Source organism: Culex pipiens, chromosome 2 (assembly GCF_016801865.2).
Source record: "Culex pipiens pallens isolate TS chromosome 2, TS_CPP_V2, whole genome shotgun sequence".
NCBI lineage: Eukaryota > Metazoa > Arthropoda > Insecta > Diptera > Culicidae > Culex > Culex pipiens.
In genome coordinates this window covers 104408400-104430647 of record NC_068938.1, presented here as the reverse complement: position 1 = coordinate 104430647, position 22248 = coordinate 104408400, and the positions used below count along the sequence as shown (strand labels likewise).

The 22248-nt window shown below is 35.9% G+C and overlaps 2 protein-coding genes across 2 annotated transcripts in view; one reads left to right on the top strand and one right to left on the bottom strand.

Annotated features, from left to right (window-relative positions):
- LOC120427994 (alpha-ketoglutarate-dependent dioxygenase alkB homolog 4) overlaps window positions 1-22248 on the bottom strand; it is a 284866-nt gene that overhangs the window by 245131 nt on the left and 17487 nt on the right. The gene's annotated exons all lie outside the window — the stretch shown is intronic.
- On the top strand, window positions 663-19583 carry LOC120428685 (serine protease grass-like). The gene is made up of 5 exons (XM_039593754.2): window positions 663-938; window positions 12654-12760; window positions 17391-17584; window positions 17652-17854; window positions 17914-19583. The coding sequence occupies exons 1-5, from the start codon at window positions 731-733 to the stop codon at window positions 18342-18344; spliced, it is 1143 nt and encodes a 380-aa protein (XP_039449688.1). The 5' UTR covers window positions 663-730; the 3' UTR covers window positions 18345-19583.

Genomic DNA, 22248 nt, shown 5'->3' with positions numbered 1-22248 from the left:
CGATTAAAAACAATTTCTGATCACTTTTTTTCATTTGAATGCAAAATAAATAAATTAACAAGACAACATTTCAAACCATTGCGGTCGTAAAAAGGGTCACAGTACCCAGAAAAATAAGCTTATCGTTCTGAACAATAATATCACACATTTAAGCTTAATGTTAGGACCCAATCGCCCCATTTCTGTGGATCTCTAGATTCCTTCAACCAAGACATTTCAAATTTTCTTTAAAAGGTTACGTTCACGACGATCAAAATACGTCATCACGAAGACGTCACACGCCGTGTCCGAAGATGTTCGTCGTTCGGCACGATGGCCTTTTTGATCTGGTCCAATCAAGTTCGCGTTCCGTATCGTTCGCGTTTTTAATGATCACTTTTTCTCTTGAGCCACTCTTTTTTGATAGTGACATCGGACGGAAATATGTTTCACAAACCGGCTGTTGGTTAAGCACAAGATCTCCGTTGTAGTAAAAAAAAACAAATTAACTTAAATTTGAAGAATTTATAATATCCTATTAAACACAAAAGCGATGCATATGCAAATAACAATCACGATTATAACACACGTTTGTTCTGAATCAGTACACACGCGTTTTCACACGTTCAAGCGTGTGCGAATAAATTCACTACTCGACGAGAAAAATAAAAAGAGAAAGAGAGAGCTAGCATAAAGCGTAAAAGAATACACGAAAAGTGTTCAGAAGCAAACAAACATTCGCGCGGTAAGGATGGAGCAAATGACGGAGCTTCAAGTGTTGTCACCCGAGAAAACGCCGGTGCACGGAAACGGAAATTTTAGTGAAGATGTGCAATATTCATCATGGCAACAGCACGGAAATACAAAATTGTGCATAGTGTCGGGGTTGTTGGGGGTGGCATGTGGTACGATCGTAGTGCTTGTTATAGTGTTGCTAACCGGCAATTCGTGTAGTAGTGGTGAGTTTAGAAGGTGATGAAAATTTAAGAGTTGTTGTGATTGTTTTTGAAAATAAGTGAAAAGTACATCTATGTCATACTTGGTAACGTTCGTACGTTATTAAGCGAGTACATTCTACAAAGTGGTTGCTGATAGTTGTAGCTATTCCGCGTTGGGGCTTTCCACTTGCTTCTAGTATTTATTATAAATCTTCTGATTAAACCTGTGAGTCTGTGTGAATCATTTCGCTTCATGAATCTGTTGGTTTCCAAAATGTAACTTTGAATTGCATCTCCAAACAATGTTTAAAAAAGAACATTTATAATACACTCAGCGGTCACACTTGGAATGCAGTGCATGCCAGTCCGAGTGGCGTCTCGCGTTGTTTATAAACTCCGATAAAGCGTCAGATATGAAAATTAAACGAGATGTTTTGTAGCATCCAACAACGTAATCCTCGACCAAGTTAGCACGAGAAGCATTTCGTGATTCATAACAGAATGTAATGCAGTGGTTTATAATCTTATTTTATTTTATTCAAACTAACAAATGCCTTAAGGTGGCTTGGAACGACATTGTAAACCAATAATTGACCATCAACAGAATGTTTCTTTACGAAACATATTTCCTGTCGAGCGCAAGTACCCCTAGTTTTCCTCCAGTTAGTTTTTCTTCAGTTAGTATAACTCGCTTTTACACAAATCCGTCGTTTCTGATTTGCACCGGAAGCAGAGCAAGATCGCGCCCAGCAGCTGGACATCGAGTTGCAGCTGAAGACAAAAACAAAGGCCAGCAGAGCCAACCAAGACCCCTACACAATCCCCCTTCCCTTCACACGCCTTGTCTTTTAACATCAATCCCATTCTTACTAACCCCGAGTAGGCCGCGGGCAGGCTTACCTTTTGACTAGCTAGTGCGACAACGGTTTGCTATGATACATTTCCACCCTAACATCAATCACCTTCAAAGTCGGCGTCAGTCGGGATTATCGACAACTGGCCAGAGGGTTTGGCCTTCCGCGAATTTTCCGCTCGACCCGGAGGTGACATCCTGGTAATCGGCGACATGAACTTTGACAAGCTTCGGTGGCTGCACTCTCACGATGGATTCCTGTATCCTGATCCACGCCTCCAGGCGAAGTCCGTTAACATCACCGATCTGTTGGACGTCTACAGCACCGCCACGCTGGAGCAGATGAATAGCTTCCCAAACGAGAGCAACGCTTGACCTCTGCTTCGTCAGCCGGCAGGACATTGCGCCTCCAATATATGTCGCCCCAGCTCCTCTAGTTAAGACCGTTCCCCATCACCAGCCCCTGATTTTGTCCCTGGACGTACTCCGCTATCCCGCACGCACTGTGACATTCGAACCGATCCGGTACGATTACCGCAAGGCTGACATTAACGGAATCGCTGAGATATTAACGAGCATTGACTGGACTAACACGCTAGACCCAGACGATGTTAATGTGGCGGTGCAGACCTTTTCTAACATCCTCTCGTACGCAATTGACCGTCACGTACCCAAAAAAGCAATCCTGCCCCCCGATCGCATCCCGTGGCAGACCAACGAGTTGAAGAAGCTGAAATCCAAAAAACGAGCCGTTCTCAAAAAGTTTTCCCGAAAGCGCACACTACCACTCAGAGACCACTACCTTCGACTGAACCAACGGTACAAGACCCTGAACAATCACTATTACAACCGCTATCGATACCGGATCCAACAAAAACTGAAATCAAATCCGAAAGCCTTCTGGAAACACTTCAATGACCAGAGGAAAGAAAGTGGTTTGCCTTCCTCTATGTTCCTTGACAACGAGACCGCTTCAAATCCCGATACCATCTGTCAACTGTTTGCAGAGAAATTTTCCAGAATGTTCATCAATGAATCCCTTTCACCGCACGAGGTCGCAACCGCCACTGAAAATGTGCCACCCTGCGGCAACGTTCTGGACCGACTCGTACTCGATGACCAACGAATCATGAACGCAGCTGCCAAATTGAAATCAACCTCATCCATAGGACCTGATGGAATCCCCTCCAGTATCCTGAAAAAGTGCATCCAATGCCTACTGCCCCACTACGATTCCTGTTCCAGCACTCTCTCGACAAAGGGGTTTTTCCGGACCTGTGGAAAACTGCTTTCATGTTTCCAGTCTATAAAAAGGGAAACAAACGTGACATCTCGCCGCTTTGCGCTGTCTCCAAACTGTTCGAGCTCGCTGTGCTCAACCTGGTGTATTTTCACTGCAAGCAACAGATCTGCGCTGAGCAACATGGCTTCATGCCTTTAACGACAGCAATTTTGTACTGGATGGACCAAGACTCGCTTATGCCGACGACTTGAAGATCTCCCGGTACGTGAACTCGACGAATGACGCTGAACTACTTCAACAGCAGCTGGACAAATTTGCCGACTGGTGTGCCACAAATCGCATGACCTTAAATCCTCAGAAGTGTTCCGTTATATCGTTCACCAGGAAGCTCAGACCGACCACGCACAACTACACGCTCCTCGGAACAACCGTCCCGCGGGTCGAATGCATAAACGATCTCGGAGTGCTGCTTGACGCGATGCTCACGTACAAGAATCACGTCGCATACGGGTCATTCCATCTCAACTGTGCACGAAAAAGTGCAAATTTGAAAATTACCCTCTCCGATCCTGCTCAAATTTGGCAGGGCTGTTGATACTATCAAAACATGCGAGAATCCCGAATTTCATCCAAATCGGACCACCCCCTCCATTTGTGTACCTCCCCAAAAAATTGACTTTTTGGCGATTTTTGAGCAAAACCCCTATTTTCAAACGGCGATAGCTCAGGAACCACAAATCATGGAAGGTCGGTCTTAGACTCAATTTTGAAGGAAATTGGACATATAATCCATTTCCGTGATCAATTTTTTGATTAATTTATTTGTTCTACCTGTATTGCGCAATTGAAAACTTAAAACGGCCGTATCTCAAAACACCCCATCTTATTTTTTTAATTTGACTTCACCATCATATTCCCCGGCCAATTTTACATAAGAATCACTTATCGACAGAAATGAATATGTTTCGTTCCAGAGATATCGAATTTTAAAGTTTTGAGTTTTTGAGATTACCTACATCAGCTTCATTCGCCGCATCTGCTGGAAGCACACAGGCGGGTTGATCAATAACTGCTACCTGGTCATTTCCAGAGTTTTTTTTGAAAAGGACCAATAAACTATTGTCTTTCATATGTTTATAGGACCTAATAAAAAAAAACTCTAGATTTATTAAAATAATAATTCATCATAAATAATCTTTATCACATTGAGCAAAAATTACCAATATAACTGTAGGAAACTGGAGTTTAATCGCGAATGTGTATCTGCTCAAAAAAAAATTAAATGAATTTCTGTGCTAACCCACAGGACAGAGCAGAATTGGATTACGACGGAGCGAGCAGGAAAATGCAACTGGGTCCTAAAATTAAGCTTAAATTTGTGATGTTATTGTTCAAAACGATAAAGCTTATTTTGCTGAGTACAATGACCCTTTGATCGACCGCAAATAATTTAAAATGGATTTTTAATTCAATTTAAAAAAAATAACTTCACGGCCCTTCTTGACAGAAAAGGTCCTACTTGACAGCTCGTTCCAAGGGGACCATAGTTGATCCATCGAAAAAATGTTGTCTTTTCAATATTTTTTTTTGCATTGAAATGAAAAAAAGTGATCAGAAATGGGTTTTAATCGTGTTTTTTACCGTTGTACATAAAAAATTTACATAGTACTTTAGTACTCAATTGATCTTTTAAGTAACACTGAACAATACGATACATTATTGAGTAAAAATTATGAATTAAAATGAATAAAATTTGTTCATACGTTGTATTCTAGTGAAGGACGATCGCAAGGAGTAGGAAAAGGATTTCTGGAAAGTATAAAAATGTTAGGAAATTACAAAGTTTGATCTGCTGCGAAGCGGCTAATTCCGTCCGACACCGTCCGAACAACAATGTTTTTTTTTCTTCTATCATTCTTGGATTCTTGGAACACAATACGGCTGCTGTTCACACGTATAAGGATTTTTTAATTAAGTGTATCTTGACCAAAATCATCATTCAATCAAATGGAGCTGGCTCACAATATAAATATCGATTTAATATGATCAAACCTTTAATCCATAAATCAGATTTTGGTGGTTTTGCTGAATGGCACTATTTTGCTACCGCCCATGACAAAGGCCCTAGTCATGGCCTCGGGGGTACTCTTAAACGGTTAGCAACACGTAAAAAACGGTGCATTCAAAATAACCCAGTAAATATTCCTTACACAAAAAAAGATTGATCAAGATATTAGCTATTTGAAAAAATATTTGCGTAAAATTATAAAAACAAAAATAAAATTAATCATCTCCCAGAACACCAGGTAGCAGTTATCAATCAGCCCGCCTGTGTGCTTCTAGCAGATGTGGCGAATGAAGCTGATGTAGGTAATCTCAAAAACTCAAAACTTTAAAATTCGATATCTCTGGAACGAAACATATTCATTTCTGTCGATAAGTGATTCTTATGTAAAATTGGCCGGGAAATACGATGGTGAGGTCAAATTAAAAAAATAAGATGGGGTGTTTTGAGATACGGCCGTTTTAAGTTTTCAATTGCGCAATACAGGAAGAAAACATAAATTAATCAAAATTTTGATCACGGAAATGGATTCTACGTCCAATTTCCTTCAAAATTGAGTCTAAGACCGACCTTCCATGATTTGTGGTTCCTGAGCTATCGCTGTTTGAAAAAAGGGGTTTTGCTCAAAAATCGCCAAAAAGTCGATTTTTTGGGGAGGTACAAAAATGAAGCGGGTGGTCCGATTTGGATGAAATTCGGGATTCTTGCATGTTTTGATAGTATCAACAGCCCTGCCAAATTTGAGCAGGATCGGAGAGGGTAATTTTCAAATGCTGTTCCGCTTCAGATGGAATGACCCATACATCGTTGCAAAAGCCTCAAGACTGCTTGGTTTCATATTTCGTGCGACCAAAAAGTTCACCGACGTCTACTGCCTGAAGTCATTGTACTGCGGCCTTGTTCGGTCAACTCTGGAATACAGTTCCGTGGTGTGGAATCCCTGGTACCAGAATAGCTCGGAGAGGATCGAGAGCGTGCAGCGACGATTCATTCGTTTCGCACTCCGCTTGCTTCCATGGAGAGACCCCCACCGTCTCCCAAGCTACGAAAGCAGATGTCAGCTTATCCATCTGGACTTTTTGGCTGTTCGTCGCAACGCCGCACGTGTAACCGCTGTTGCCGACCTGCTAACATCAAGGATTGATTGCCCCTCCCTACTCGGTGAGCTGAACCTGCAAGCTAGATCTTGTGTGCTGCGCGGAGGTGCCTCCTTCCGAATCCCACTTGAAGCCGCCAACTACAGTGCACACGGCTCCATGATCGGACTTCAACGGACCTTCAATCGAGTAGCCTCAATTTTTTATTTTAATGTGTCACGTGATGTTTTGAAAAAGCAATCTTTAGAGTTTTTTAGATGTAATTAAATTATTATTGTGTAACATAGTCACAGTATCATTGGGGCATTTTGGGGTTGTTGGTGGCCTGTTGATACTTAATTAGGTTTTACGCCGACTCGATTTGGAGGTTAGAAAGGAGTGCACTGTTTACATGGACTTAGCACAGTTCGATGCGGTCGTCGATTTTGTTCGGGGAAATTCGTCGACAATCGACGAAGACCATGTAAACAGTGCACATGAGCTGTCAAATGACGTCACGGTGTAAAACCTAATAAACAAACAAACAAACATTCTCCAGAGTGGACGAATCATTTTCTACGAATCTTACACGGAAAAAAAAGGTTTCTGAAAATCATGCAAATCGTACCATGAAATCGTGAATATCGCGATTTTTGCTTTACGAATTTTTGAACTATGCATAATGGGCACGAATTATCCAAGAATCGTGAATAAATATGCATGACTTTCCATGACCGATTTCACTCGTAAACGTGAATAATATTCATGATTTCATGAAATGGATGCATGAAGTCGTGAAAAATATTCACGATTTTATGAATAAAAATTCATGATTACGATCAAAAAAATATACCTCGTGAATTAAAATTCATGATTTCATGCATAAAATTCATGAAATCATGAATTTTTATGCATGACTTCGTGCACAAAATTCATGAAATCTCGAATTATTTTTACGATTTGTAAATGAAGGCGTAAAAATATTCGCGATTTCATGCTCACAATTCATGAAAAAATGTAAATAAATCATGAAATCGTGAATTTTATTCATGAATTCGTGCACAAAATTCATGAGTTCTGGAATATTTTTTATGATTTATTTTTGAAGGCGTAAAAAAATTCGTGAAATCATGTATAAACTTCATGAAATCATGCATAAATTTCATGAATTCGTGATTTTTTTTATGAAATCATGAATTTAATTCACGTTTACGAGTGTATTCGGGCATGTCTAATCATGCATACTTATTCACGGCTCCTGGCTTATTCGTGCCCAATATGCATAGTTCAAAAATTCGTAAAGTAAAACTCGTAATATTCACGATTTCATGGTACGATTTTCACAATTTCCGGATTACTTTTTCTGTACATTTACCATATCGTGCCACTGGGGGCACATACCGGAATTGACAAGGAATCCTGTTTTGTGAAAAAAAAAACGGAGCACATTTTATGTGATTCCAATGTACTATGGCCCCACCTGGCCACTTTGGAACCGGTCACCGGTTACCGGTGGTCACTGGGGACATTTCGGAATGTGCAAGGAACCCTGCCTTGTGACATATCAAAATTCATGAAATTCAAATCTTTGGCCATTTTATGTGATGCCAATGTAATCTGGCCCCACCTGGCCACTTTGGAACCGGTCACCGGTTACCGGTGGTCACTGGGGACATTTCGGAATGTGCAAGGAACCCTGTTATGTGACATATCAAAATTCATGAAATTTAAAACTGTAGCCATTGTATGTGATGCCAATGTACTCTGGCTCCATCTGGCCACCTTGGAACCGATTACCGGTCACTGCGGAAGAATTCTGAATTTACAAAGGTCCCAGTTATGTGATGTTCAAAAATGCTTTAAATAAATTAAAAATACAATCATAAATTTAGTAAAACCAACATTCAAAAACTTGACATGAGCATTTCGGAAACGTTAATTGGGTACCGATCGTTACTATACAAAAATACAACGAAAACTTAAATTAAATACAAAAAGACCTAAGGGATTTCTTGTACAATCCAGACTCGATTGTCTGATAAACTAATAATAGAATAATCGATAATTCGTATAATAAAGCCATAATTTTTTTGTCTCAATAATAACTCCAATTACAATAAAGTGATTAATTACAATAAAAGGATTTATTTTTGTAAATGCAGATGATCAAACACTTTAATTTGACGCAAATAGAGTCATAGAGAGTTGAATTGAAAATTAAAAAAAACACCGAAATTCTTAAAATACTCAACAAAATAAAAATCTTTAAAAACTTCAAAAACTCAAACTATTAAAAATACGCAAAATAAATTAAATACTTCACAAACTCAAAATAATTGAAATACGCAAAATACATAAAATAAATAAAATGCTCATAAAACTTAAAAAACTTGAAATACCAAAAATACTTTTTTTGTATACTTTATTATAGAGTTTTAAACTCTTTACTTAAAGTAATTAAAATTCTTAGAATACTTAAAATACTTCAAATACTTCAAATACTTCAAATACTTCAAATACTTCAAATACTTCAAATACTTCAAATACTTCAAATACTTCAAATACTTCAAATACTTCAAATACTTCAAATACTTTAAATACTTTAAATACTTTAAATACTTTAAATACTTTAAATACTTTAAATACTTTAAATACTTTAAATACTTTAAATACCTTAAATACTTTAAATACTTTAAATACTTTAAATACTTTAAATACTTTAAATACTTTAAATACTTTAAATACTTTAAATACTTTAAATACTTTAAATACTTTAAATACTTTAAATACTTTAAATACTTTAAATACTTTAAATACTTTAAATACTTTAAATACTTTAAATACTTTAAATACTTTAAATACTTTAAATACTTTAAATACTTTAAATACTTTAAATACTTTAAATACTTTAAATACTTTAATTTTTTTAAATACTTTAAATACTTTAAATACTTTAAATACTTTAAATACTTTAAATACTTTAAATACTTAAAATACTTAAAATACTTGAAATACTTGAAGAACTTAAAATAATTAAAATACTTAAAATACTTAAAATACTTAAAATACTTAAAATACCTTAAAATACTTAAAATACTTAAAATACTTAAAATACTTAAAATACTTAAAATACTTAAAATACTTAAAATTCTTAAAATACTTAAAATACTTAAAATACTTAAAATACTTAAAATACTTAAAATACTTAAAATACTTAAAATACTTAAAATACTTTAAATACTTTAAATACTTAAAATACTTAAAATACTAAGAATACTTAAAATACTTAAAATACTTAAAATACTTAAAATACTTAAAATACTTAAAATTTTTAAAATACTTAAAATACTTAAAATACTTAAAATACTTAAAATACTTAAAATACTTAAAATACTTAAAATACTTAAAATACTTAAAATACTTAAAATACTTAAAATACTTAAAAAACTCAAAAAACTTAAAATACTTAAAATACTTAAAATACTTTAAATACTTTAAATACTTTAAATACTTTAAATACTTTAAATACTTTAAATACTTTAAATACTTTAAATACTTTAAATACTTTAAATACTTTAAATACTTTAAATACTTTAAATACTTTAAATACTTAAAATACTTAAGATAGTTAAAATACTTAAAATACTTTAAATACTTAAAATACTTAAAATACTTAAAATACTTAAAATACTTTAAATACTTAAAATACTTAAAATACTTAAAATACTTCAAATACTTAAAATACTTAAAATACTTAAAATACTTAAAATTTTTAAAATACTTAAAATACTTAAAATACTTAAAATACTTAAAATACTTAAAATACTTAAAATACTTAAAATACTTAAAAAACTCAAAAAACTTAAAATACTTAAAATACTTAAAATACTTAAAATACTTAAAATACTTAAAATACTTAAAATACTTAAAATACTTAAAATACTTAAAATACTTAAAATACTTAAAATACTTGAAATACTTGAAGAACTTAAAATAATTAAAATACTTAAAATACTTAAAATACTTAAAATACCTTAAAATACTTAAAATACTTAAAATACTGAAAATACTTAAAATTATTAAAATTCTTTAAATACTTTAAATATGTTAAAAACTTAAAAATACTTAAAACATTTCAAGTTCTTGAAATATTAAAATACCTATAAAAAATTAATTGCTTAAAATTATTTAAAAGCTTAACAAACTTTAAACACTTCAATTATTTCAAATACTTGAAATACTTGAAAACTTTAAAAACATTTAATATTAAAATACCTGAACAAATGAATATACTTAAAAAATAAATATTTCAAATACTTAAAATATTTTTAATACTTACAATATTAAAATACCTGGAAAAAATTAAATGCTTAAAATTATTTCAACACTCAACAAACTCTAAACACTTGAAATATTTAAAATACTTGAAATACTTAGAAACTTTTAAAAGTCACAATATTAACATACCTGTTAAAATAAAAATTCCTAAATTCATTAGCATACTTAACATACCTAAAAATAATAATATTTCAAAAAACTTAAAAGTCTTTACAAAATTAAAGTACCTAAGAAAATTGAAATGCTGAAAATTATTAAAATACGTTATTAACTTCAAATACTTTAAATATGTTAAATACTTTAAAATAATATGCTTACAATATTAAAATCATTAAAATTATTAACATACTTCACCTATGTCCCCATTTCTAGCTCAAAACAAAGCACCGAAATGTCACTCAGCGCATCCACGAGAACCGATAAAAAAACGGGATTTTTTCGTTTCCAAAACCAAAACAAACCTCACTGTCTGTCACACGCGTAGAATGCTCCGGCAATTGACAGAAAACCGAGATCCCTACGAGTCCACGACCAAGAAACTGTCACACGCGGAGATAAAACACGGGAACTGTCTTATGGGCCATGTTCCCCTTGATTCGACAATCGAAACAAACCGGGAACTGTTCTGTCTCTTACCTTGTTACTCCTCCTGCCGCTCGGCCCTCCTTCTTCCGCCTGGTCCTCCTCCCGCGCTCGTTCCTCCTCCTGCCACTCGGTCCTACTCTTGCTGCTCGGTCCTCCTCCTGCCATTCGGCCCTCCTCTTGCCACTCGGTCCTACTCTTGCCGCTCGGTCCTCCTCCTGCCGCCCGGTCCTCCTCCCGCGCTCGGTTCTCCTACTGCCACTCGGTCCTCCTCCTGCAGCTCGGTCCTCTTCCTGCTAGCCCTTGGCTCCGTTGCCATTTCCAACGGAACGGCCGCAGATCTTTTCCCGGTTCCGGTGGACAGCACCTCCAAATCCCGGGTCCGCAAATCACGGTCACTTTTACCGGCAAACACAACAGGACGCGACAAGTCACAACGCGATTGACTTCGTGGCAAATAAACACGCGGCTTAACTGGCAAGCGAAAAACAAACTTGACAGTTCGAACGAAACTGTTCTTGATTGATCAAGATCACTCGTCATAAACATGGATACAAATTCATAAACCCATGAATGTTATGCACGAATTCATGCATTTTATTCATGAAAACATGTAAACTTTCATGAAATCATGAAAAACATGATTCATAAATTCGCGAATAAAATTTTACGACGTAAAATTTACGCATGCATAAATAATCGTAAAATCATGAATATTTTTCATGAATTCATGAAGTTTAGTCATGACTTCATGAAAATCAGTCATGAAATCATGAATAGTGATATGCATGATTTCATGAAGGAAAATTCATGAATATTCGTAAAAATATTTTTGCCATGAATTAAATTCATAAATTCGTGCATTTTTATGCACGATTTCATGAATAAAATTCATGAAATCATGAAAGGTATCACGAAATCATGCACAAAATTATTCACGAAATCATGAATCGAAATTCACGATTTCTCGCACACTTTTTTTTCCGTGTACAGCAGTTCAGTGAAACATCTACTAATTTCACACAAGATGCTCAACATTGAATTGGACGCCCTTCTGCCTTATTATGCAATGAGGTTGTTGCAGAGATATGCGCTATTTCTAATAAAAACGACATTATAAAACAAATTTAAAATAAACTCACAAATTTTATTTATGCAAAATGCATTCTCAATGTTTAATAAGACAATACATATATTGATTTTTGTTGGTGTACCGTCATCTGGGGCGAATCGGGACTACAGTCTGAATAGGGACAGCAGGTTTTAGAGCACTTAAAAGCTTAAAATTTTGAAATCGATGTACTATTTTTGTTGATCTGTGTCAGTTCTATCCGAAAACAATCAAAAACATCCAGATATTGGGCAGTAAAAGGGTAAAACAGCTGTCCCAATTCGCTCCATGTGTCCTGTTTCGCCCCAGATGACGGTACTATAAATTATGAAATATCAGTTTTTTATTGTGAATGAGTTTACATGAAGTGAAAAATAAAGTGAAAAAATGTCATGCCAATAATAATAACTTTCATTCAAAAAAAAAGAAAAAAAAATCTAGTAACGGTATACTCCACTTCAATTACAGATTCCAACAGTCCATTAAACATTTTCTGTGTTCGAACTAAATCAACGAAGAACTTCGATGACGAACAACAACATACAGTGCGAAGTGATTTCAGTACAACAAGAAGGGTAAGTTTAAATTTTCAGACTGGTATGCATGGATTTATAGTGATTACAGTGTTGTAAACCGTATCTCCACTAACTTGACGTATGGTTGATATTTTTGCATTCATGTAATATTTATTGCAAAGATTTGTTTCCAATGCGCTTTTTTTTAAAAAAAGCAACAAATATGTTTTGACTTCCTGGGTTGGTTTGTCAGTCACAATGACTTTTTTTAAATAAGTGTATATTAAAGTGACAGGAAAAATGAACAGTGTTGGAAAAACAATTGTTTCCCAAGAAATAAGAGAGCAAAAAAATTAGTGATCACAAATGTCATTTTCAAGGAAAAAAGGTGTAGTGGTAATGCTACAGGCATAACCATCATGACGAAGAACTTCGGACACAAAAGTAAATGAAATTTTTATAGTTTTTAATATTTGCGTTTCTTGGCCACAAAATCAATCACGAAAGAGTTATTTCGTAAGATCTATTTATTTTTGCTCAAAGATGGTCTCATGGTATTTCGACGTTGGATAACGTTTAAAAATTTCAAACGCTTCTTCAGCTAATCGTAATGGCAAGATTTTCGGGCCAGTTGATATGAAATCATTTCATCAATTCTCTGTTAAACTTTCGGCATTGAACAATTTTTAAGAAATATTTTGCAAACAATAAAAAGGCGTTATCAGGACTACAATTTATTACAAAGAGTCATTCTGAACCATGTGTTAAAGACACAACACACAAACCCTAGAGTTTGATACCCATATTGCCCCAACTCTTATGGTTCCGCAAATGTCCCCCTATCGGAACACCTCCGGGGCCTCCGGCCACTCCAGGTGGTGGCCACTACTGCCAAAATGTCAAATTTCATGTCCAGTATCAAAAACCCTAAAGTTTGATACCCATATTGCCCCAACTCTTATGGTTCCACTAATGTCCCCCTATCGGAACACCCCCGGGGCCTCCGGCCACTCCAGGTGGTGGCCACTACTGCCAAAATGTCAAATTTGTCAAAGAGAGAGCGAAGGGGTGAGAGCAGCTTTCTGTGTAGCTGTAGATTCCGTCACCCCGTGCGTCCTTCCTTGGTTCCGTCCCGCAAAATCTCCATGGCAACGTCGTCCGATCGTGGATTTCCTCGTGGCTGGTTAACTTCTCGGTCCCGCAGCATCAAGAGCTCCTTCCAGGTCGGCGTCCAAAATTGATTTGACTTGATTTTGGAACGGCACCTCCTTTTATATCAAATTGTGATGGTGTTTAGCTGGGTGCAGAATAGTTGTCCGCAAAGCGGCCTCAATTTAGAACTGTCAAAGCGGAACCAATTTACTGTTCGCATTATTATACCAAGAAGTGGTAAGTATTGTGATCGATCTAAAATTTATTTAGTCAGGAATAAAAAAAAATTGATGACTATTGAGGTATTCGAAGTCAAAACATCTTAAAAAGAGGTTTGAAATCGAGTTTGGCATAATTCGTCGCTAAAATTTTATAATCGCTATGTCTACAAAATCCATGTTTATGACGCTTTTTAAATGTTAGCGACGAATTATCAATAACTATCAATAGTATTTTCCAAATAATATTGGATACTCCGATATTATCACTACACATCAAAGATACATAATCTCGGAACTTCCATTCGGTTGCTCTTCTGATTCACGAAATTCCACCCACTTTTGACACAATTTTTCATCACGTGGAAAACAAAAAAGGCCTCTTTTGGCCGCCCATCGTTTAGTCTACGAAGAAAAAAGTGCGAAGCACTTAATTTTTCATCTAAAACATCAACATCAACAGATCCAAAATGTTTCATAATAATTCACTTCAGCAGCAAAAAATACGTCACGCTTGAGCTTGAACATAGCCTTCTACTTTGTTTATGTTTACAGCTGTAGTGCAGATGTATTAGTGGGGAGCAGTGGGGAGCTTTCGAAAATCACGTTACGCATTCTGTCTTTTCAGCACCCAGGTGTTTAGCTACTCTTGCGAAGCAGCAGGACAAAAGGAAAAAATCGCCAAATTGTGTCAAGGCCAAACGCAGGCAAGGCTTTGGGGGCGGAGTCACGAGAGAGAGTGTGCGCGTGTGTGTGTTGTGTGCGTGCTTGCTTGCTGTGTGGAAGCAGTTTTATTAATTTAAACTCAGTTTTTAAGTGCTTCAACTAAATTTCGTGGCCATTAATAAGGTATAGTAAGAATGCTTGAAATCTCCGCTTTCGTTTGGTGGGTACCACTTTTACGTGTGTTGAACAGGAGCTGAGATATTAATGTTACAAATCTTGCAATCGCATTTAATTTTCTTTCGTTACATTTCGCTCCGCGAAATTAAGGATTGCTACCCTGTATAGAGCCCTAAGACGAAGTTCTTCGTCAAAAAACAAGGAAAATTGATTGCAAACTTTTCAGAATCCATCGAAAAATTATTTATGAGTATTTTCAATTAATTTATGAATTTCTTTACGGTGGTCCCGTACACTTTTCCCTTGAAAATTAGACATTTTTAAATGAAGCTATCTCGAGTTTAAAGAAAAACACCCCTGAGATTTTTTCAGCGTTTGTAGTACTAGATCTCCCCTTTCGTTTACAACCTGGCGCTTAAAATTTGGCCTGCGCTTTTCTCTAAAAATTAACCTACAATTTCTAAGTTCATAAAACTATTTTTTGGAGGTTTGCTCAGATGATTTCCCTAAATTTAATTGTAGAAGGTATAGATTGCGAGATGAAATTTTTGTGTCATCGACAAAGTTACTTGGATTGGCAAGCCCAACAACTTTCTAGAAGACAAAAAAAATCCCATAGATTACTCCTGGAAAGTTAGATTTTCATAATCACCCTAAACGTGAACCACCCTAATTTTCAACCATACCTAAAGTTGGCCCTTCCCATTTGCAACAACTTTGCTGAAGACACCAAAGCCCCAAAACTACACCATATTTCGGAAAATCAATTTTCCACTTAGTTTTGCATAGTGCGTCCATCCCGGGAATTCCCGGGACAAAAATCCCGGGATTTTTCCAAAACCGGGAATTCCCGAATCCCGGGATTTTTTAAATTTTGTCCCGGGAATTCCCGAAATTGAAAACAAATCAAATTTTGGTTTGGAAATTCAGATTTGGTTGTGGAATTAGATGAATAGTTGAATACTTAGTACTCGATAAGAATTTTAAAGCATTCAAATTTGTATTCGGCATGTATCAGCATTAATTTGGCTTGTTAGGGAAAATTGCTGAAAGTTTAGTTTACAGATCCGCAAAATGCCTTGCGCTTTCAATATTTTCTATTTAATTTTATTTATTTAAAAAAGAATTGGTATTATATTTTCATATATTCATGACTTGAAACTTTAATTATTTCATCAAAAACAAGCATCTGTAGCAAATCAGGACAAAAGTAGGGAATTTAGACTGCTGTTTTAGCCATTTTTTACATAATGTTCTGATTGTTTTGATTGATTTTAGTTACAACAGGAATATTACAAAACAAATAAGTACACCGATTTCAAAATTTATTGCTCTAAAATCTCGTGTATCTATTCAGACTGCAGTCCCAATTATCTCCAGTTGGCGGTAGTGACTTAGGGATAATTTTTAAAATATGTTTAATATAAAACATCAAATTCTAAACTTATCTAAAGTGTTGTTGTTTTAGACAGTTTCAATGAAATTGTTTAAGCTTTTGTAGTCATGTTATATAAATAAATAAAAAAGAAATATATATAAAATTGCGGTTCATTCAAATTCCAAAGCACATCAAAGAGCGATTTTTAATGTATTTTAAGCTATCTTAAAAATTGCTGTCCTTCTTAAGATTGAAGTGTAAATTATCACCAACTAACAGTATTGAGCTAATTGTATAATTTTAGGCTTGAAAAACATAACAAATATAATGAAAACATAGATTTTTTTAATGTTTCAAAAATTTCCCGGGATCCCGGGAATTCCCGGGATTCCAAAAATATTTTTCCCGTTTCCCGGGAATTTCAAAACCCGGGAAAATTGGACGCCCTAGTTTTGCAATCTGGACCACTGTGCAATGTTGAAACAATTTGATTTAAAAATAATCTACTATTTTTTCCAGTCCCCTCAATTAGGAAAGGCTATAAAATCACTCGAAAAATGAAATTCTTAGTTTGAATACCTAGATCCACGTATACAAATCGACTCAGAATGTTGGGGAGGGATGTTGATCAAAAAAACTTGCACTGGATTATCTCGGCACTGATGGCTGAACCTATTTTGTCTGTTTTGGTCCCATTCGATCCGTCTTAGGGTCCCATAAGTCTCTATTGAAAATTATAAAATTTAGTTAAGTACTTCAAAAGTTATGCTAAAAAACGATTTTAACAAAAGTCCGGAAGATTGTAAAAAGGGTGGTTTTTGAAAGTAACCCCACCATGTTATACATGTTTAGAAAGGTATTCAAAATACCTTTCCAACGAGCCCAAAAGATCGAAGATAACCTCTAACTGTGAGGGAGGCACCAACCACCTAAGGGTGGATTAAGTATGGTTTTTATGTTTGATGTTCAATCATATGCTGATCATATGCTACATAAGAACACTTTTAATCCATGGTTTACCTGCCACCGTTGATTTTTGTTGAAGTTACAAATAAACAATCTGTTACTTAATATTTAAAAAGATTTCTTTTTCTTATAGAAGCCGACCAATTTGTACAACTCTGAAAATTGTGGTGTATCTTCTTCCGATCGGATTTTGCGTGGCGAAGAAGCAGAGCTGAGCCAGTATCCATGGATGGCATTACTGTTGGACTCAGCCGGTGAAGTCTCTTGTGGAGGTACGCTAATTTCCGAAAGATACGTGCTTACTGCAGCACATTGTTTGTCCAGAGTGTAAGTTTATATATGTGACTAAAGATTCAGACTTGTAAATATATTTATTTATTTTTATCATTTTTAGAAAAACTGTTAGATTAGGCGAACACAACATAACGTCTTACATCGATTGTGCAGATGTTGAAAAAGAAGACTGTGCTCCCGTGGTTCAGAACTTTACTGTGGCGGATAGCGACATCATACAGCATCGTGATTATAGCTCCTCTGAAATGAGTAATGATATTGGTCTAATTCGGCTTTCAAGGCCAGTCGACATGGCGGAAGATCGTAAGTCGATGAAATTCATATTTTTTCCTGAAATTTTACTAATCAAAACATTTGTTTAGGTGTTTTGCCAATTTGCCTGCCTTACGGAGAGTATCTAGATGCCGAAAAAGAAAGCGCAACCATTGCCGGATGGGGACATACTGAAAATGGAACAACGTCCGCTGTTCTGATGCATGCGTCGGTGGAGTTGAGGACGAATAGATACTGCGCCAGTGAATTCACCAAAACAAACACTAAGGTTAAACTTGACGATCGGACCATCTGCGCTGTTGGAACAAATGGCCAGAACCACTGCGTAGGAGATTCCGGCGGTCCGTTACAACTTTTCAAATCTGTTAATAGTGGAGAAGGAACTCGAATCGCTGCTGTTCTGTATGGAATAATAACGTTTGGTGAAAAAGAATGCAAGGCGGATTATCCGAGCTTGCCAGGTGTATTTGTTAAGGTGTCCTCTTACATTGATTGGATACTAAATAACATGACAGAATAACTGTTTCTGATGAATCTCTTGACAACGAAACAGTGAGACAGGTACTAAATGAAATTGACATTGCTAACTTTAATATACTCAGTTCAAGCTAAAGAAGTAGGTGGAGTTATTTCTCTTGTTGATGTTAGGTAGCATACTCTACTAATCGTAAAAAAACAACATTTGGTTCACAATTATGTGTGTCAAATTACACTAACCAACCATTTGTTACGTGCACTTTGAAATTTTCCAACTTTTTTGCGAGGACCAAATAGTTCTAGATTATTTTTTCAAAACAACCAATGCGCCATAGGACGCACATAGGACCTTTTGAAAAAGTAAGCGAGAGTTTTTCTCGACAGTTGACCTACCAAAATTGACAAAAAATACTGCGCGGGCTTAGCTCGAGGGGAAGCATCAAGTTTGGGGTCCCCAGACACACGTACACTTTGAATTTTTCAGAAATATTTAGACAGGTTTTTCTCCAAAGTTTGTATGGAGAATTAGGGCGGTTCGTCACTGTTGCATACAATCCAAAATTTGCTTGCAATATGTGGGAGTAGCGAACAGCTCTATTTCTCCATACAAACTGGAGAAAAACCAATCGACCCTGTCTAAATATTTTTGAAAAATTCAAAGTGTACGTGTTTCTGGGGACCCCAAACTTCATGCTTCTCCTCAAGTTGAGCCTGCGCAGATATTTTGTTGGTCGGTGTAATGCATATTACATACGTATATTAACTTGACAATCGATATAACTTGGAAGAGAACTCACAAAAAATGGGAAATTAGTACATGTGTTTCTTTGGACCTTCTTATGAATGTATTTCATATTTACCGTTCTGTTGGTCGGTGTAACTCTTAATATAATTTAGAAAACAAAAAAAAAATGTTGAGCATATGAAAACATGCCAGTCAGTTTTTGACAAACGCAACATAGAGTTTAGTCAGGAAAATAGCCCATCGAATGTTGGGTCCGTATAAAATGAGGGTTTATCTCATGATAAGGGAAACACCAAATGGATGTTAGTTAAAATGTTAATGTTAGAATGTGAAAGCGTGTGATCGGCTGTGCTGATAGAATATTACTATTACATAACCATGGGTGGTCTATCAAGTTCAAGCTCAAGTTTGTTAGTTTTAAATTAGTTATAGAAGAATGAAAAAAATAAACGGGAATAATAAAAATGCAGGTAAGATATGATAAAAATAAATCAGATTTTCAGATCAGAAAAAAAATGTTTTAAAATGCATTATTCACCTGTCCAGTTGTTTCGCCAACATTAATTTCCAAGATTTAAAAAAAGTAAATCTTTCCCAGTTCCTGAGGGGACAACCCTTGAAGAGTATCGGGACCGGCATTTACAAAGCGGATTCAGTGGCAGTTTTTAACTCAGCTAATGTCAACATGTTAAGGTTAATGTTAATATTCCATAGGTCGCCTTCCCTAAGGTGTCGTTGATAAGGTCCAAATTTTTCTGTCTCTATAAGCTTCACCACAGCGGTACAAAACATTAGTTTCAATGCTCTAAAAGTGTATAAACCTTGTACGACCATTCTCTATTACACCCTACTGAAAAGTTGTTGTTGTTGTTGATTTTATTAGGGAAACTTTAACCCTATGGGTCATTAGGGTGTAATAACAAAATCGATTTTCCAGCACAGTAATTTTTCAGTTCCTTTTGGGGTCCCAAACAACTCCCCAAAGTTTGAGAAAGATTGGTTAAGTCCTCACATTGCGCAAAGCGATTCAATTTTCCATACAAATTTGAATGGGGAAAACCATTTTTTTGGATTTTATATATTTTAAAAATCCACGTTTCACGCTATATTAAAACCGGCTTCATATTCGGATGCTGTGGAAGGTGCTCTACAACTTTCCCGAAGAGAGTATGGTGCTAACTTGCTCCTGAAAGAAGATACAGCGTCCTCAATACTAGTCTAAAAGGTGATTTTCGAGCAAAAAACACGTTTTAGACGAGTTTTGAACACGCTGTATCTTTTCATAGGAGCAAGTTAGCCCCATACTCTCTTCGGGAAAGTTGTAGAGCACCTTCCACAGCAACCGAATATGAATCCGGTTTTAATATGGCGTGAAACGTAGATTTTTAAAATATCAAAATTCAAAAAATGATGTTTCCCATACAAATTTATATGGAAAATTGAATCGCTTTGCGCAAAGCGAGGACTGAGCCAATCGTTCTGAAACTTTGGGGAGTTGTTTAGGACCCCAAAAGGAACTGAAAAATTGCTGTGCTGGAAAATCGATTTTTTTATTACACCCTAGTGTCCATATAACGCTACAAGCTTGTACAAGCATACCTAAGTATGTCCATTAGGGTGTAATAACAAAATCGATTTTCCAGCACAGCCATTTTTCAGTTCCTTTTGGGGTCCTTAACAACTCCTCAAAGTTTGAGAAAGATTGGTTAAGTCCTCACATTGCGCAAAGCGATTCAATTTTCCATAAAAATTTGTATGGGAAAACCTTTTTTTGAATTTTGATATTTAAAAAATCCACGTTTTACGCGATATCAAAAACGGATTCATATTCGGATGCTCTGGAAGGTGCTCTACAACTTTCCCGAAGAGAGTTAGGTGCTAATTTGCTCCTGAAAGAAGATACAGCGTCCTCAAAACTCGTCTAAATCGTGATTATCGAGCAAAAAACACGTTTTAGACGAGTTTTGAACACGCTGTATCAAATCAGCTGTGAAGGTAAACATGTACAACATGTAATCGGAGTTAACATGTAGAAAGGTACTATTTAAGCTATCGCTCTAAGAAATAATTTTTGAACATGTTTCTGGTATGTTTTTATTAATATTCATGCATTTTTGCTTTATTTTTAAGTCAATTTAAATTGTACTGGAGTGAATTTATTTTTTAAACTAGGTAGACAATAATTTTCTTAAGAAATTATTGAGCCATTCTACATTGTTCAGTCAAGTGCGACGGTGGCGCCGCCAAGCGTATCCTTCACATCCTAATTTCTTTGATACAAGATTGTATGCAACGCATTATGTTAGTGCTGCAGTGTTTACACACAAGTTAGAGCCTAGGTGTACATCTGTTCTCTGTGATAAAAAAAATCTTTTGTGGTGGCTCATTGATCACTAAGTGGCATGTCTTTGCGGCTGACCACTGCAAATCTGGCCATGTGTAAGTTCTGTGCTGAGTCGGTGATTTATAAAGTTATTCTATTTTGATATCATAATGATTGCAACGATATCTTTCAAGAGGATTGTTCGGATGCGGTTCAGGATATCGTGGTGGCTGAATTTATCAGCCACGAAATGTACAGTCCTTCCAAGAAGAAGAACGACATTGCTTTGATTAGGTTGGGTCGTCCAGTGAACTTGTGTGATAGTATGATCATTTATAATTATCTTATCTTATTTTCAGCAATTTTAATAAAACACAAATTCCGAGAAATTACAGAATATGATCGTGAGTGGGTGGGGTGCTACGGAGGAAAATGTTTCTGCTAGCGTTTTACAATATATCAGAATACCCGTCTATCCCAACCAACACAAACTGCAGAGCTTTACATTGGACGAAAGTCATATTTGTACATTGAGTGGAAATGGCGCCGATCATTGCAGTGGTGACTCCGGAGGTCCTTTGCGGTATGTTTCTCAGCAAAATCAATTCTATCTGTACGGTATCGTGTCGTTTGGGGTGAATTCGTGTGGAGTGTACACTTAAGTTCCACACTTTATGGATTGGATTTGAAGCAAGTCATTGAGAAATAGAAATACACGGTTTATAAATATTTCTAAAATTAACACACAGAATCATCATTTAGAGAGAAATCCCCTGACCTAAATACTGCAAGGCAATTTTATCCACCTCAGGCAATTATCACAAACCTTGAGGGTGACTGTACTTCGTTACGATTCCCACTTAATACATCCGATACACG